The 19,435-nt window shown below is 32.6% G+C and overlaps 1 protein-coding gene and 1 long non-coding RNA gene across 3 annotated transcripts in view; one reads left to right on the forward strand and one right to left on the reverse strand.

Moving 5' to 3' along the window:
- Unr (cold shock domain-containing Unr) overlaps positions 1–5,752 on the reverse strand; it is a 70,494-nt gene extending 64,742 nt beyond the window's left edge. Inside the window, exons 1-2 of one of the 2 annotated variants that reach the window (XM_085819476.1) lie at positions 5,601–5,752; positions 5,013–5,252 (exon numbers count right to left, since the gene is read on the reverse strand). In XM_085819476.1, the coding sequence (XP_085675602.1) occupies positions 5,013–5,033 (21 nt within the window). In that variant the 5' untranslated portion in view covers positions 5,034–5,252; positions 5,601–5,752. The remainder of the gene's footprint in view (positions 1–5,012; positions 5,253–5,600) is intronic. The other variant, XM_085819477.1, reaches the window with a different exon arrangement.
- Positions 5,753–5,936: 184 nt separating this feature from the next.
- On the forward strand, positions 5,937–9,705 carry LOC146996959 (uncharacterized). Its single transcript, XR_015041824.1, has 3 exons — positions 5,937–6,115; positions 7,773–7,810; positions 9,480–9,705. It is a non-coding gene; the product is annotated as an uncharacterized LOC146996959 (long non-coding RNA).
- The last annotated feature ends 9,730 nt before the right edge of the window (positions 9,706–19,435 follow it).

Genomic DNA, 19,435 nt, shown 5'->3' on the forward strand with positions numbered 1-19,435 from the left:
TGCGCAATGCCGAGGTTGTGCGCGGTGCCTAGTTTGTGCAATTCGAGGATGTTTTTTTAAGTGAAAATAGATCGATGTGTACATGGGCACAGCCAATGTAGTGCGCAATGCCGAGGTTGTGCGCGGTGCTTAGTTTGCGCAATTCTAGGATTTTTTTAAGTGAGAATAGATTGATGTGTACATGGGCAAAGCCAATGTAGTGCGCAATGCCGAGGTTGTGCGCGGTGCCTAGTTTGTGCAGTTCTAGGATTTTTTTTAAGTGAAAATAGATCGATGTGTACATGGGCAAAGCCAATGTAGTGCACAATGCCTAGGTTGTGCGCGGTGCCTAGTTTGCGCAATTCTAGGATTTTTTTTTTTTAAGTAAAAATCGATTGATGTGTACATGGGCTGAGCACTACAGACCAGGCTTCCGGCCTCAGGTATAACCAATCGGAATAGTGCCTGACCTGTAGAAATTATCTACTATCTACTTCCGCCACTGCCAGGGCGAGCCCCGCAAACCAGCGGCATTTATTGAGTCTAAGTCAGAAGTTACCGATTCACAGTAATGGTTGTTACAATGGCACCTTTGCAGACGTTGTCTGCTACATGAAAAGATGTAAGTGCTGTACTGAGCTGAGTATTATTCATACGCGCGTGTAATTACAATTGCTCTGATTGTGTAATGTTCCATCGGCAGTAATGGGTTAAGAGCACTGCATGAAATTTAGTACATTGAGTTAGTAAGGTGTCCGGACTTCACTACAAATCGTTATTGGTGAACTTGGCTTAATCTATGCTGCGTATCTGTCCGTGTCACATACTAAAGACATACTGTACATACATGTGTACATGGGCAAAGCCAATGTAGTGCGCAATGCCGAGGTTGTGCGCGGTGCCTAGTTTGTGCAATTCTAGGATGTTTTTTTAAGTGAAAATAGATTGATGTTTACATGGGCATAGCCAATGTAGTGCGCTATGCCGAGGTTGTGCGTGGTGCCTAGTTTGCGCAATTCTAGGATTTTTTTTAAGTGGAAATAGATCGATGTGTACATGGGCAGAGCCAATGTAGTGCGCAATGCCGAGGTTGTGCACGGTGTCTAGTTTGTGCAGTTCTAGAATATTTTTTAAGTGAAAATAGATCGATGTGTACATGGGCAGAGCCAATGTAGTGCGCAATGCCGAGGTTGTGCGCGGTGCCTAGTTTGCGCAATTCTAGGATGTTTCTTAAGTGAAAATAGATCGATGTGTACATGGGCACAGACAATGTAGTGCGCAATGCCGAGGTTGTGCGCAGTGCCTAGTTTGTGCAATTCTAGGATGTTTTTTTAAGTGAAAATAGATCGATGTGTACATGGGCACAGCCAATGTAGTGCGCAATGCCGAGGTTGTGCGCGGTGCTTAGTTTGCGCAATTCTAGGATTTTTTTAAGTGAAAATAGATTGATGTGTACATGGGCAAAGCCAATGTAGTGCGCAATGCCGAGGTTGTCCGCGGTGCCTAGTTTGTGCAGTTCTAGGATGTTTTTTTAAGTGAAAATAGATCAATGTGTACATGGGCAAAGCCAATGTAGTGCACAATGCCTAGGTTGTGCGCGGTGCCCAGTTTGTGCAATTCTAGGATGTTTTTTTAAGTGAAAATAGATCGATGTTTACATGGGCATAGCCAATGTAGTGCGCGGTGCCTAGTTTGCGCAATTCTAGGATTTTTTTTAAGTGAAAATAGATCGATGTGTACATGGGCAAAGCCAATGTAGTGCGCTATGCCGAGATTGTGCGCGGTGCCTAGTTTGTGCAATTCTAGGATTTTTTTTAAAGGTAAAATCGATCGATGTGTACATGGGCAAAGCCAATGTAGTGCGCAATTCCGAGGTTGTGCGCGGTGCCTAGTTTGTGCAATTCTAGGATGTTTTTTTAAGTGAAAATAGATCGATGTGTACATGGGCAGAGCCAATGTAGTGCGCAATGCCGAGGTTGTGCAATTCTCTGATATTTTTAAGGTGGAAATAGATGGATGTGTACATGGACACCGAACTTTGATGCTTTTCGGGCGAATACGGATCGTTGTTTACAAAAGAAAACGAGATAATGTGTGATGACGAGCTGTAATGTAACATATTTTATAAGCAATGTTTAACATATCGTTTGTGTATTTTAAATTTGTATTGTTGTTTTAATTGTGAATTATACTTAAGACATCATTTTTCATTTAAATTGTATTTTAATGTTTTGGTTTTGATATGTTTATAATGCTTTCCGACTTACGATTTATATCGATAGCCCGACGATCTACTCAACAGTTGCAAAACTGTAAACTTTGACCCTATAAGTAACTTTTACCTCATTATTATAATACGTAGTGTTTGCAATCGTGATCGCACTTGATAATACAAGTTCTTTGATAATACAGTGTCTCATAAAAGTGATGGGACACTTGTGCTTTACAAAAGGAAACTGTAATAAAATAAATTAAAAAAACATGTAAAATTTTTTTGTGGGCGTGTTTCATACTTAAATTTAGTAACAATTATTACATCACATACATTTTCTCAAAATATTAATTTAATAAAAATACAATTGTTTAGAACGGAGCAAAAAATGGCTCACATAAGTGATGGGACACCATTAGATACTAATACGTACTATGCAACAAAAATCGTCTGAAGTAAGCTATAAAAATATTTTTTTGGGTTTTTATTTTTACTCAAAGCAATTGGCAATAATTTATCGCAATCGTCTGCAGTATTTCTGTCCAGTTTGTTTTGGAATTCTTGTGTTTTTTATCTCTGTGCAGCCATGAATGCTAAACGAAAAGAAACTTTGCCTGAAATTCGAAAATTAGTTATTAAGTTGCATATTGAACGTGGAAATTCTATTAGAGAAACTGCTGAAAACGTTAACTGAGTCATTCAACAGTTTTTAATATCATTAAACGATATAAAAAGAATCATATGATTCAGGATAAAGAAGACCTGGCCGACCATGAAAGCTATCCAATGGAATAAAGCGAATTATCATTCGAAATATTAAAAAAAATCCAAGAATGAGTGCTCCCAAAGTTGCTGCTGATTTACAAGCATTATATGGAGTAATTGTTAATCCTGAGACTATTGGAAGAGTAATTCGATTTGCTGGATATCACGGTAGAGCAGCCAGGAAAAAATTCTTCGTGAGTGAAAAGAATAGAAACCTCAGACTGGCTTTCGCAAAATCCAACATAAATAAGAATTCTGATTACTGGAATGAAGTTATATTTGCTGATGAGAGTAAATTTAATATATTTGATTCTGACGGTAAAATCTTGGTGTGGAGAAAACACAGGAAAGACAATTAATTAAAATCGGTGCTTCAAGAAGAATGGGGTAAAATCACTCCAGAAATCGCAAAAAAATTAGTCGAATCCATCCCAAGAAGATTAAATCATGTTTTAAAAGTAAAAGGAAATACAACAAAATATTAAAACCTTTTATAAAGTAAAATTTTTGGATAAATATTTGATGGAAAAGTAAGTGTCCCATCACTTATGTGAGCCATTTTTTGCTCCGTTCTAAACAATTGTATTTTTATTAAATTGATATTTTAATATTTTGAGAAAATGTATGTTATGTAGTAATTGTTACTAAATTTAAGTATGAAACACACCCACAAAAAATTTTTACATGTTTTTTTTTATTTATTTTACTACAGTTTCCTTTTGTAAAGCACAAGTGTCCCATCACTTTTGTGAGACACTGTATGTGTGTGTGTATGTGAAGCATTGCTTAGTGTTCCTAATTTGTAGTATTTATTTTCTTATAATATTTTCTTTCATTGCGAGAAATTAAATTTTTTATTTATTTATGTGCAGAATTCTAGTATGCCTGCCTACAGAGAATATAATGTGATTTAGAAATTTAAGAACCTGTTTTTCATTAATGTGAAGTTTAAAATTTTTAGAAAATAATTAAAATTGTCTACTTACTGGTATATAAGGGATTATGTTGTTACGTAGCAAAACGTTAATTTGTAAATATGATAAAATTGATATGTTCCAGAGTATTAATTAAAAAAAACTTTTTTTTATTTGTATAAATGCTAAAGCTTAAAAATCTTTGAAAATATGGAAGCTGCATGAAATACAAGTATGAGAGACTGCGACGTTCTTTATCGTTGTAATAACTGGTAGAATTCGCTTACTGTATCATGATAATTTTAAATATAAACAATTTATTATACTTATTTTCAGTTACGCCTAAGCTCAGAAATGTAAATTTAAAGAATTTGATGTTAATTTAAAATAATGAACAATTCATTATTTTTTTTTAAAGAGAAAATACAAATTACGCATAGCATGGAGAATACATTGTGACGTCACACCAAATTATTTATTAAAGGTGAAATAGCTAAAGGTTTCCGGTATTGTTTTTAAAATTACATCCTTTTAACCTTAATCATTTCTTAATATTTCTTTCTCTTAAAACCGTGTATAACAGTCATAAACTTATTTCTATTATCCACGATTTCTGGTGAAATCAAGATGGCTACCATTTTTTTAAACACGGAGTTTCGTCGAAAATCTGGATGGCAACCATTTTTCAAAACAACGTATTTCATGTGCTTTGGCGCCAAACCAAATTCGCCAAACTTTGAAGGTGGGCTATACTAAAGCTGTTCCATATATCCTAAGTCGCGCTTTCGAGACATGAAGAACGCAATTTGAATTTTGTCAATCGGCCCAGTAGATCGGGAGATATAGGACTGTCACATTTTTTTTTTTTTGAGCAGTGTACATAGTTGATGCACTTGCTGCTACAAAAGGAAATTTATTTTCCTTGAAGATGTAGCAACTGCAATTTGCAAGTGAGCCTAATTAGAATTAAGAAATCTTCTTATGAATAATGACATTCGACAACTCCTCATGCAGAGCAAGAATATATTTTTTGATGCTGTCACTCATGAGAAAGTATAAAATTTTGTTTTTCAAATCATACATAATCTTAAAACAAAAATCTCTGAAATGCGCACATAAAATCTTAACATTTCATACAATACCTTCCACTGAGGGCTTGCCATTTTCACTTGTTTCTAATTTTAAATATCAAAGGGCTAAAAGGCAGCAAAATTTGTTTCAGTTGAAAGACGTTCTTGATTTCAGGGAAGGCCAAAATGTTGGGAAGTAATTTTGTAGATGGAAGTGCCTCAGATGTTTAACAGTGAGTGTGGATGTGTCTGAGCTGACTTGACCTTTTGTTCCTGAGCTGTTGTTCAATTTGTCCGCTTTAATATGTCATGCTAGAAACAAACATATACATTGAAATGACTTCGCCAATAGGACAAAAAAAAAAATAAAGTTAACTGAAGGAAAGGAAACTTAATTAACAATGTACACATACCTGAAGTACTGTGCATGCAAAATATATAAAAACAATATATAATATACGTATATAATTTTCAAACAAAACAAAATACTATATTACAGAAATGCGTTCATTGCGTTGTAGGAAAGTGATTATTTTATTATCATAATGCACTCAGAAACAAAAACAAGAAACATGAGAAAATATGCATGAATATATCTGCCAGAAATTAAGTTAAATCTGTCAACGGTCTATAATAAAAATTAAAGCGATAAATACAAACCTCGACAATGCACATCACCGACAACATGCCGCCATCTTTTGGAGGATTTAATTTACAAGCTGAGATGATGCATGCTGCTTGTAAGAGCTCTATTTAGGGGCGAATTCAAGTGCAACGCTCTGATAAATTGCAAATGTTAGCTTGCAAGAGGCGTTCCTGCTATCGTCTGCTAAAGTGGAATTCAAGTGCAACGCTTTACCGCTCTGGTAACTGATGACGTCAAAATTGCAATGGGGAGCTGGTTTGCTCTCGTGCCAGGAGAGCTTGTCCGATAAACTACATCAATATCCAATGAGACTGCGTGTCGATGTAAACAAAAAACATCAGTTCCCATAATTTCTCTGAGCTTATGGTCAAGTGTTTACTGCGTTGTAGTGCGGTGTAACGAATTGTTCCAGTCCTGAAAACGAAAGAAATATACAGACATGTATATTTCTTTTAATGTGTACAACATGTATTTAATGTGTACAACTTTATCCTATAGAAATTCCCTCCAAAGTAATCTAGAGCAACAGGTGTGTGTAAAATATATTTTACTTTCAGACAAAAATCCTTGCTTTTTCAAATATAAACCACATTTTTTTTCCCATTTTCAAATTACAGCATTTGGTTTTAATTCTTCTAATAGTAAGTTTAATTTAAAATTCAAATTTGTGTTATATTTTTATTGTTTAATACAGATGCATGATTCTTCAGTGACAGTAGGCATGTTTACCATATGAAAATTAACTAGTTCTTGAATTATATAGTAATTAATAAGCCCATCTATCTACAAGCAGATAAGCCTGCTGAACACCACTATCCCAGTCTCTCTTTAAATCCAGGTGAAAAAGCTGGCTGCATGAGTGTTTTCTTCATTTTTTCAATGTATAACATGAATACTAAGTTTTCCTTAGTCTTCCACGCAGGCATTCCTTCCCTTAGACATTCATTGTGTGATGAAACAGTTAAGAGCAATTTTTAGATTTATATTGTACATCGTTGGGAAAATATAAAAATGAAATTAAAGGTATTTCAATGTAATACAATAAATAAAAAATTATATGAAACCCTGATAATTCTAATGTGATATTAATGTAATATATACATTCAGAGTAAAGGTTAATTTATAAATTATGCTTTGTGTTCTGCTCATTATATTGTGCATTTACAGTACACTTTCTGCTTCTTAAGTGAAAGTTTGGACCCATTCTCATTTGATATCAGTTATGTTCAGATTTATTTATTTCATAAAATTTCAAAAAACAATTTTTGGCTATTAAAAGCTACAAGTGCAGAAACAAAAGCTTAATTTCTTTACTGTAACTGTGTCATGCTTCTCTGCTGATAATGAAAGTTGTCTTTTAATAAGATTTCTTTCATTCCATATATTAATTATATCTTTTACCATACTGGTTGCCATCTTTCATTGTGCATTCTTCAATATTTTTTGGTACTTACGTATTAACACAAACACCTGGATCAGTTTGGTGGTCTTTATAAATGAAAAGAGAAAAATACTTATCAGGAGAAGTACGTTGTTTTTGCAGCTTGCTTTTAGCATAACCAAACTATCAATATTTATCTAAGTTGGCAAAATGTTATCAACATATCAAAGGAAAAAACATTTAACAAATTTTAAAATACTAATTTGAATTATTAAATAAAAATTATATGATAGTTTAAAAAAAATACATTTTCCACAAATTTTTTGTCTAATTTTTTAGCACTTGTGCCAAGTGATCTGTTTTCACTTAAAAAAAAAATCAGAGAATTACATAAACTTGATACTGCATGCCTTGTCTATGTACCAAATTCATCTCGTAGTTGTTTCCATTAGAAATTTTTGTACTAAAATGTTCTATTCCTGCAGAACTTTTAACACAGCTTTGTCTTTTGATGGTAAGCTCCACAAGCAGTATTTTAATTCTGAAATTAATCTAAAACAACTATTCGTATCCAAAATCCATTGGAACTTGAAATACAACATAAGAAACACATATGAAAATGGTGACATTGTTTGAATGAAAAATTGTTATGAGCATGTTACCTGAAAAATTTTGATACATAATCGTTGCCAGAGTTTGACACATTTTTGAAAATTTGGTAACTTTTATTAAGGTGGTTTTAATAATATGCAAATATCTTTTATTCTTATGATTGCTTCATTGTATACTTTTTCCCTTTCCCTAGAGTGCAACACAATGCCACAAGTTTTCCAGCCAAATGCGGTATGCATTTCAAGTTTCTATACATTTATATAAATTTTAAGAGAGTAAAATATTGACAAAACTGCATTAAGTTTTCAACTCTTGTTTTGTTTTTCATTAAAAATTTGCTACCATTATGTATAATTCATTTTTTTTAACGTAAATGTTTTTAAGTATTTGTAGGATAAAGGCAAATTACACTTATTCATTCTTTCTTTGATATAATACACGTAGCTCTTTACCTGAAATCAATGTTTGTCAAATTATTATGCATAAATTAGAAGTATGCATGTTTCTCTTAGGTCAGTTATGTTTCAGGAACTATCTTCAATGAATTGTATAGAAAATTGTGGACGAGGTGTTAGGTATACAGGAACGTGGTATATTATAAACATGTATAGTATCTCATAGTATATAAACTCATAACTTTGATTATGCAGTATGCTTTGTATATTATTTCTGAAAGCATGTATATTTCAATCAAGATTGTTGAGTAAACTTTTCTTGCTTTATGCTATCTCTGAAAGCATGTATATTTCAGTCAAGATTGTTGAGTAAATTGTGCTTATTTTATGCTTTTTTACATTAGAAAATTCCACACCTTTATCACGAGGAAATCTGCAATGGCATTTAGGAATGACAAGTTGTTTGTATCTATTACATAAAATCTAATGTTTTCTGGATTCTTCTTTTCCTTTTCCTACCAACAGAAAAACTTTAATGGTATAAATCAGTGGTTTTCAACCTTTTGACTGTAGTGTACCATCTAAGCAAAAACTGAAAAACATTAATACTACCACTAATTTTACAATGATTATTTTTCAATTCCTCAATAGAAATATTAAAAACATATATATATATATATATATATATATTGCCATTTGCACACTCTTTGTATTAAATATGTACACATAAAAAACTATTAGATTAAAAACTGATGATTACTTAATTATCAAAATTAAATTTAATTAAATTAATTATTCACTTGATTATCAAAATTTCAGTTATAATACTTTAATATTTAATGTCTTTATGTCTGCTCTTATTTCATTTAATGGTAAATTAGGATCCACTTTTTATTTTGATGAGTATTTATATTTCAAATTTAACATGGAAAAAATCATTTTTCACACAAACAGGTTGTGCGAAAAGACAATACAAATTTGATAGCTTTATTTGAAATGCCTTTAAATTCTTTTTTTCGGTTCAGCCAAAAGTTAACAAGTGTGTCATTTTCCAAATCTTCAAGTCAATTTCGATCAAAGGAAATTTCTATTAACTATTCTTTTCTTTATGAGATTTTTGAATTTCGTAGTTAAAAATATTTTGTTTCTTTGCATACCACCGGCTGAAAACCGCTGGTATAAATTAATTATAACAGATGTAAATTAATATTTCTCATACAAAAGAGTTATTTCAATTCTTTATTGCGAACATTATATACAGAGTATGTCTTTTATTAACAAGATTTTAAGAATTTAAAATAATAATCATTAAATCCTCTTGATCTATAAACAGTCTTAAAAATTATAAAGGGAAAAAAATTGAAAGTTAAAGAAATCAATATTATGAATTGTTCCTTTTTAGAGAAGTTTCATTGTTTAATTAATTATAAAAAGTGTTTTACATTATGAAATATAAAAATTAAGAACATTTGAATTTGAATGAATATTTTAAAATTTTCCCTCAGATAGAAGCTCAACTATTCGAAGCAGGAGACCGAAGAGAAAAAAGGAAGAGAGATAATATTACAGCTGCAGAAAAGGGAATAATTGAAACGCAGAAGAATATATTAATGTACTGTGTGAAATATGTGACTTGTATAAGCAATCAGTTGCAAATCAGTTTGCTGTCATAGAAAATCAAAATCTAATTATTAATTTATTAAAAAAATAAATCATGCATTTCAAATATTACCGTGTTTTCATTCTTGTATGTATTTCTGCAGTGTGGGATTCATATTTTAATTGTAAAATTTACTACTTTCTTAATTTTATAAAATTTTGTGATTATAAAAATTATTTAAAAGAAATTCACAGATCCATTATATGACATAAACATTATAATAATTCTAATACCACTATTATAAGTCTCGTGAAAATACTTATGCATTTTACACAGCAATTATCTTTTTCCTGGAGGAAAATGGGAATAAGACCTGTAAGAATCTTTAGTCAATGTATTACAAATTTTAATTTTCAGATATAACACGAAATGAATTAAATTGTTTTTCAATTATGTTAATAAGTTATATGAATGAGATGTGGTATTAAAAATTTCATTTCTTTTTATCATTGAAGAAATAACATTCGATATCCTACAGCTCCATAACAATGGCAGATAAAATTGACATTCTAATTTCAAAGTTCTAAAAATACAGAGATGACAACTATTAAAGTATGGCTAATGTCTAGTTTACAATAACAATGTTGAGTCGCCTACTAAAAATTAAGTGAATCAAACTGTATTTATTTTCCCCCTTCTCTTTTTTTGGCTGAAAAACAATTTATTATACACTCATGATTTTACTTAAATGTATTTCTTTTAATGGCAAACCCACTGAGGTAAGTATGCAGTAAGTTATTATAGTGAATGCGTAATGATGATATAAATCTAAATTCAGCAAACAATCTTTCCCTTACTTTAATGTTTTAAAATCTAGAATTAAAAGAAAAATGTATGTTCTTTAAATAATACAAGAGTATATGGAGGCATAAATCATAGGCTGTTTATTCTTTACATATTATGCTAATCAGGAATTGGAGCAAAACCCTGCTTAATCGAAGAATACGCTCACAGGAATGGTGGAGGAAAATTGAACTGTCCAATATTTGTTTTGCCCACCCCCAAGAAGACATAAACAGTATAGAGTAAACATAATACATAAACAGTATAGAGTGAAATAATTGTTTTTAGGAAATACATTTAAATATCTTTGACAGAATATGTCAGTTTTAATTTATACTATAATAAATAAGCATGAAGTTCTTATGCTATTAAATGTGTATTGTCACATGGAAATTTTCTGTCTTGTCCCACGGAAGGGGACGAAAGGGAAACATTTGACTTTTTGGAAGAAACTGAATTTCGGTGCAGTAAATCTTATTGCTAAGTTTAAGATAAATTAAGTGCAATGCTAATTTATAGTGACTTACTATTGTAAATCATGACTGGCATACCAACACTAAAATATATATATATCGAGCCTATTAAGTTATTTCTGGTAGTCAAGAGTTTTTAAACATAAATGATGGAAACAAGAAATTCAGAGGGAAGAACAATAATGATAAAGGTTGTCAGTATGCATTTGAAACCAGGACTAATAAAATTATTTAGGATTATTATTATCAATTAAAATCATTTAGGGTTGTGCATTTAGTTACAGGTTTAAATATAAACCATGGCTTGTGGGTCCCCAAGAATATATTATGAAAATAATTTTTTTCATAATATATTCTTTATTATCCATGAAGGGGGTTTCACCTTTGCCAGAGGTTCATTGTTGCCCACTTTGGGTTTTTATTATCGAGTTTCAAAATTTAAAGATAATTTATTGTGCAATGCAATTTCAACATGCACTGACTGAAAACTTTCTGAAGGTACCAACTCATCATCTTCAAACACATCAATCTCAGGATTTTCAACACAATACCTTAAGCATATATTATGTAAAATGGCCACCAGATATGACCATTTTACATATTTTGCTTTGTGAATACAATAGTGTTCCACCAGCATCGTGCAGTACCCTAAATCTTGATTTGATCTCTATAGCTGCACAAACTTTTCTGTGCTTCTCATTATAGAGATATTCCCGTGATAAAATGGGAATATAATCCACTATCTCCCAAAGATATGCACGATGCGACAAAATACTATCTAGATTTTGTTTCAGTCCACTCCATATAAATGCATCATGAGTATTGCCTGGCCATTGTCCTATAGCATAGAGAACCCTCAGACCAGCATTCCATACCTAGAAAAACATAAATCCTAAGTCAAAAGAAAGTTTTATCTGAAATTTTAATACACAGATTTTTAACATTAAATATAGTTGATATATTAATAAATCAGTCTTTTTAAGGAGTTTACTTTCCATTTTTAACAAAAATATGTCACTGTTTTTCATTATTAAAAAATATGCAATAAAACGTTAAACACACACACACACACACACAAAACAAACAAACAAACAAAAAAAAAATACAGCTACCCTTTTTTCATTAAATTGTAGTAATTATAGTAAATAGGTGATTCTAAAATTTATTTAATATTTTGTATTATTTAATATCTATACTTCACTATAATTATAGATAGCTTTTTGTTATTATTATTCGAATAATAATGAAACATTCTTGCAGTAATTTGAAATGACTATAATATTATACTTATTATCATACGGTCAAAAGTCGTTAATTCGGACACCCGTAATCCAGAATGATCTATAATCCGGACCTCAACGGAAAAAACTTTCTGCGCATGCGCCGCGTTGACACGCGTGCGCGTAAGTCCTTTTACCACTGTGCATATGCGTGTGCGCACGCGCAGAATACGTTTTTGCGTGCACGTTATATGTATAACCGACGGTATAAGCTAAAATTATCTAATTATCTATTTCAGTTAATGTTGATGAATGCGTTGTTCCTTAATCTTCGAATCGGATCCGAATTATTATTTTTTGCAGACTGTAAGAGCAATTTTATAAAAGTAAACTTGAACTTTCGATTATGTCAAATAGAATTTCCGATTCTGGAGCTCCCAAAGGATCGTACAAAACGAAAGTATGTTTCGATGTCCATCAAACAAAAAGTGAAATTGCTGCAAAAAATTGATAAAGACATGAAGAATGTGACAGAGAGGTTAGTGAAAACGAAAAAATTTCGTTTGACAAGTTAGTCGGTATTCTCGACACAACAATTAACGGGACTTGAACAGCGGAACTTTGTAACTGAACAAGAAATTGTGTCTGTTTATAGAATTAAAGAGAAAGTATTATCACATAAAACGAAGCAACTTAAAACAACTTACGTTGAAAGACAGGTTTAATAAAGTAAACAAATAAATATTAAGCTTTTTTTTTTTTTGTAAATTTTGATACCCTTTAGATTATAATTGTTCTTTATTTCATAAATTAAGGTTTCATATTTTTAATTTTAGAATTCCTGCATGCCATCTTTTGAGATTTAAACTGATGATCTATAATCCGGAATCGCCGAAGTCCCGACGAGTCCGGATTAACGACTTTTGACTGTATATTTCTTACCTTTTCACCAATAATGGAAAATTTTTTTTTTCCGGTTAATGAAGACAAAACAAAAATTAATATCACCACACTCGCAACATCTGCGGTTTCATTTGTATGTAACCCAAAATAGTTCTTGGTAAGCTAGGTAGAATCACACTTGTGATCGCACTCCAGTTCTTTTACAGCTGGTCGAAAGAATTAACATCTACTGTATGTGGAAATAGCGAACAAAACAGTAAGAAATTGGAACAATTACCTGTGGACAACTTGTATTCATAGCATTCTAAAATGAGCTTTTGGTAAAATTTGACCGCAAACAAAACAGTAGTAATGAACGAATGTTTTTTCACGAAGTGGGTCCAATACTTTCACAGCAGGGTTATTTCATGTATTCTGCAGAGAGACTGATGTATGGTTTGTTGTAACTGCTGTATACAAATGTCTGGCTCAGAATTCCACAACAGTAATTAGCACAACTTTCATGGTTGATGGTATAATAGGGAGGTACCAAAAATTAGTATTATCACAGTAACTGCAAGATGGCTTACATTTCTAAAACTCAGTTAACACATCTCATGCAGAAAGAAAATATTATCCAGTTTCATACTTAAATCAAGGTCACTGAAATGTGGTAAAAGCAATCTGCTTAAGAAAACAGATGCCTCTGTAGAGGACTTTCTATGGAAAACTGGCTTTCATTCCCATTATACATGGGCAAAACCAATGTCATGTAATATAATAATCTATTAGTAGAGTAAATGCATTTAATTTCTTTGTATTTATTTATGTCATGCTGCTTTTCGTGTAATTTAGTAGGATAACCTTATAAGTTTATTTAATTCTGATCATGGTCTACGGAAGTAAGGTAAGTCACCTGTTATCGAGAATATCAAGTTATTAATAGTTATGTGAAAAGTCTGCAATAACTTTTCATATCATAAGAGATTTACGAATGTGTATATAACTTACACGTGTAGTTATTATGCAAGATCTATAGAAAGTATCCAAAATTACCATGACATTAATCACACTGTACGAACAGGCAAGACATTATACATTAGGAGAAAATTAACTAATATTTTGGGGGATGAAATACTATTTTACACATGGGAACTGTTTAAACAGCTGAGAAAAATTCATGCTTTTCCCCCCTACAGTTACAGAATATATATATATTGTTTCATAAGAATAAAAAGTAAAGTTAGATTTAAATAATTCTCATGCGCCATTGCTGCAAAGAATGAAATTTGAATTTAACAAATATTCTCTATTCATATAAAGTTAATTTAAATTATGAAATTTTAATTGCATACATATCAAAGATTAATTATTGCTGCAAACTAATTTACAATATCACTGAAATTCTAGCATATGTAAATTAAATGCACGTATCTAAAACCATGAAAAAATACATAATATTCCAAAAAACTAATCCCAAATATATACATATATATATATATATCTCAAACACAGGCATATGCATAATTTCTGTTAGAAAAACAATTTCTCCGAGATTACGTTTTAGAGTAATTAAAACAATAAATTAATGGTGATATTATTATTGCATTCCAAAATTCGAAGTAATTAACGATTTCGATCATTACTACGAAAAAAAAGGGATGAAAAAGAAAGAATCCTGATACAATAACATTAAAAATTTGTGTGTTTACGTATAAAAATATATAATATTCTCAAATAGGTCATTTAAGCATAGTCTTTGATTCGGAAATATTTCCAGAAGTATTTCAGTTTTCATAATCTGAAGTAAAAACAAACCTGCTTTTGCAGAGAATATCCATTGGCAGTTGCCTTCAGAAAAGGTTTCAATTCATTGAAGCAAACCGATTTAATCTGAATCAACTGATGAATTCACGCTCCGACATTTCAAACGCATTACGACTGTCTCTTAAATGCCAAGGAATTCGATCAGCATTTCTCCGATTTCTTAAACGTCTGAGCAAAATCACTTCAGCCATCTTGTTTACAGTCGCTGTTAAGAGTTTGCGGCAGGTCAGGAGTAGCCGCAAAATTCCTCTATGGTAGTGACGTATTTTCAGTAGGCGTGTCCGAAAAGCGTTGCACTTGAATTCGGTTTTGCAATGCAAGTGCGATTACCATGACAAGCGTTGCACTTGAATTCGCCCCTTATAATGCAAAGCACTATTAAGCTGTAAAAAGAAAAAGGAAAAAAAATTGCAATGAGTTCATTCTTGACTTTGGTTGAATTAACTAAGTCTAGTGCTAGTTTAAGAATTTATCTGCATAAATTCAAACTGAAGATTATGAAATGTATTTCAACGTAGTATCTTCTTCCTTATTTAATTCAATCAGTCAATTAATTTGGATGTCAAATCAATAGATGTTATATCGACTCATCAGAGAGTATGAATGCTATGTAATATGTGATTAATCTACGAAATTCGGTACAATTCGGTTTCGGGGACCGTAAAAAATTGCAGCGAAAATGCATGCGCAAAAGCGCCAAATCTAGCAAACTCCCTCATTAAACAGCACGCCACGCCAAATCTCGCGAACGCGCTGGTTTCAAATTGCGTAAGTTTTAGATAGTTCTATATTTGCAAGTCGCCATTGAAATACTAGTTTAATTTTTTAATTCTCTTTATGATAAAGCTATGGATTTTACAATTTGGGAATTGCCGAGTGAAGAAAAGTCTACAATAGAATTTTTTCAAAAAAAAAAAAAAAAAAAAAAAAAAAAAAAAGGCATCATTCATGATAGAAAATTATGCTTGAACAATTATGAGATGAAATTATGCTTTATCGATAACACGGTAGCAAAATGGCGGTGCAGGAAAGAAACCTGTAATGAGTATGTTTCCATTCAGTTATTTTAGCCTTTTTTATATAAATAATAATAATAATAAATTGTATGATGTGAAATTAACCTTTTTATCTAAATTAAAATAATAATCTGAAACAGTTATTTACTCTTATGCTTCCATTCAGTCATGTTTAGCCTTTTTTATATAAATTATAATAATAAAAAAGTACTATATGAAAGTAACTTTTCATCTAAATTAAAACATCAATCTTAAATAGTTATTCGCTATTACACTTCCTTTCTTGCGTTAGGGTTGACGCAATTATTTTTGGCAGCATTGGCATCAACAATAGTTTGGCGATTTTTTACGGCCCTCGAAACCGAATAGTACCCGAAATTCCTAAAACCCTAATCATTAAATGTAAGCTGAACATGTCATTTCATTTCAGGCATTCTTTCTCTACCAATCTTATGCTTGCAATGGATCTGTATTCACCATAGCAGCATTCAAAATCTGTAAAACTATACATGTGGTTGCTTGCTAAGTTCTTTTTATAATAATTTAAATAGCAAAAATCAAAAAGCAAGAATCAATATTTTCCATATATAACATCTTTATTATTCTTTGTAGCCCTCGCTAACTCCTTCTGATTTTATGGCATGACAACCTTAGAAACTAAACTGAAACTAAAGGTGAAGTGAAAGTAGTAGTCATTATCTAGTAGAAGTAGTTGTAGTTATTATGACCAATAATAATTGTTGCCTACATCACTCCCCTACCAGTAACAAAGTTACGTTACTCTGAAAACATGGTGGGAGAGAAGATACAAATATCTATACAAATAACACTAATACAAATATATAAATTTAAATTATGTACACAAAAAAAAAAAACATAATTAAGTTTTAAATTAATATGTAAGAGTTATAAGTTCAAGAAGAGTCAATAACGTCACTGAAATGAACTGGAAGTTTTACTTGTCTTCCACATCGTGTTAATTTTTTAGGTTGTTCTAGTTGCTGACTTGGCACTGATGTTTGCTTACTTGGCACAGATGTATGATCACTTTTTGAAGTTGGAGACAAAAGTTCATTAGGTTGTAAAACATAAGCTGGTTTTAACCTATCCACAGAGACACTAACTTGTTTATTTTTAATTGATAGAAGAAAATATTTCGGGGTTCTTTGCAGTACCAAAAAGGGTCCTTCATATGGGGGCTTTAAAGGTTTTTTTACTCTGTCAACCCGCAGAAACACGTGCGAGCATGTGTACAAATCTTTTGGGATGAAAATCTTTTGTTTACATTTGGATTTGGATTGACAGGGCTTTAAAAGGGCCATCTGATTTCGAAGATTACTTACAAAATTATCATTAGATATTGGCATGTTTGATTCTTCAAAGAATTCGCCAGGTAATTTAATAGTTTTGCCATAAACCATTTCAGCTATTGTATACTTACAGTCCTCATGTAGAGCAGCTCGCAAACCCATAAGAACTGTTGGTAATGTTTCTGTCCAATGAAGAGAATCATGAAATCTAATAGCTGATTTTAAAGTACGCTGTAGACGTTCAATTTTCCCATTACTCTGAGGATGGTAAGAAGTTGTATGGTTTACTTTTACTCCACATAGCGAAGCCAAATTTCGAAACAGTTCCGAAATGAATGGAGTTCCTCTGTCAGTAATAACACAAGAAGGTACACCAAATCGTGTTATCCAATGTTCATAAAAGGCTCTTGCTATATTTTCTGCTGTGATATTTGATAACGGTACCACTTCCATCCAAGAGGTAAACCGATCAATACACGTCAAACAATAAGTGTATCCATTAGAAGGTGAATAAGGCCCAATTAAATCAATGTGCACAACACTAAATCTTTCGTCTGGTGCTTGATATTGAGAATATTCTGATTTTGTATGTTTAGTTACTTTATTTTTCTGACAATCGATACAAGTTTGAGCCCACTGTTTAACATCTTTTTTTTATATCCGGTTAAATGAATCTTTTAGTAATCTCTTTTACAGTACAGTCGGTCACAAAAGTATTCGAACACCGGTACCCTATCAGAAAATGAAAGGATGGCGTTTTTTTTCTCTTTCTCTCTGTGTGTCGTGTTATTCCATCCTAGGTTTTCTTCTCCCCCCCATCTTGGAAAAAACTGGAAAAAATTGGTCACGATCTCTTTTTAATTGGGGAGATGAAATTTTGAGAAAAAGCTGACGACCCTATATTGGAGAATGAACATGACCGCTCTACACACCCTTTCACTCTCTCTCTCTGAATTGGGAAGCCATTTTAGGAAAATGCAGACGACCCTATCTTGGAGAATGGAAATGAACGCCTCTCCCTCTCTCTTTGAAATGGAAAGCCATTTTGGGACCCTCTATTCTTGGGGAGGGAGAAAAACTGAAGTCTGCATTTCGCTGTCTCTGAATGCGGAAAGCCATTTTGGGAAAAGCGGACCCTCTTCTTCTGATCTTGGAGAACTGGAAATGAACGCTCTACACGATCTCTCTTTGAATTCAGAAGGTATTTTGGGACCTTCTAATGTTGGAAAACTGAAATGGACGCTCTACGCTTTCTCTCTCTCTCTCTCTTTGAGATGAGTAGCCATTTTGGAGGATTCTCCACCACCATCCTAACCTTGGAAAACTGAAATGAACGCTCTACACCTTCTCTCTCTCTCTCTGAAATGGGTAGTCATTTGAAAACTCCCTAACTTTGGAAAAAACAGAAATGAACGCTCTACACCATTTCTCTTTGAAAATGGGGGGTGTCATTTTGAGACCTCCCTCCCCTAAACTTGAAAAAAAAACTGAAATGAACGCTCTACACTTTCTCTCTTTGGACATGGGTAGCCCTTTGGGGACCCTCTCCTCTTGGTATATAAAAAAAAGAACTGAAGTGAAGGCTCTACACAATCTCTTTTGGAATGGGATCCATATTTCGGGAAACGTGGATCACCTCATGCTGGAAAACTGAAGTGAACCACCAAGATTGGACTCTATATAATATTTTTTTTAATTGCCATCATGACCCTCCTCCAATTTGTTATTAAAAAATTTTTTTTTTGTTTTGGTTTTTATCCCATTTCCGATGTGATTTCAGAAATGCAATTCCATAACAGTTCAATTTCATTCGAGGTTAAATGATCTAAACAGTCTTTGACCCACCCATCCGTATGATTATTTTCTTCTCCTTCCTGTTGCACCAAATTTTGTAAGTCCATATAATCATTCCATACGGGAAGGGCTGGATCCTCACAAGGCTGTCTTGAAACACTTGGAGTCTCTTTGGGATGAGTGGAGGGATCTAGGATGTCTGGACCCGGCTGCGATTCTACCTCCATGATTTCTGGACCCGTTGGAACTTGTTTACCCGGCTGAAATTCTACCTCTACGATTTCTGGACCCGTTGGAACTTGTGAACCCGGCTGTGATTCTGCCTCCATGATTTCTGGACCCGTTGGAACTTGTGAACGCGGCTGACATTCTACCTCTACGATGTCGGGACTTTTTGAAGCTGGTGGACCCGTCTGACATTCTACCTCTACGATGTCGGGACAGGTTAGAGAAGCAGAAGAAAAGGATACTGGAAGAGGTTCTGTCTGTGAGGAGT

Source organism: Stegodyphus dumicola, chromosome 6, assembly GCF_044657685.1.
Source record: "Stegodyphus dumicola isolate Sdum_Otavi_A_Nest chromosome 6, ASM4465768v1".
In the NCBI taxonomy this organism is placed as follows: domain Eukaryota; kingdom Metazoa; phylum Arthropoda; class Arachnida; order Araneae; family Eresidae; genus Stegodyphus; species Stegodyphus dumicola.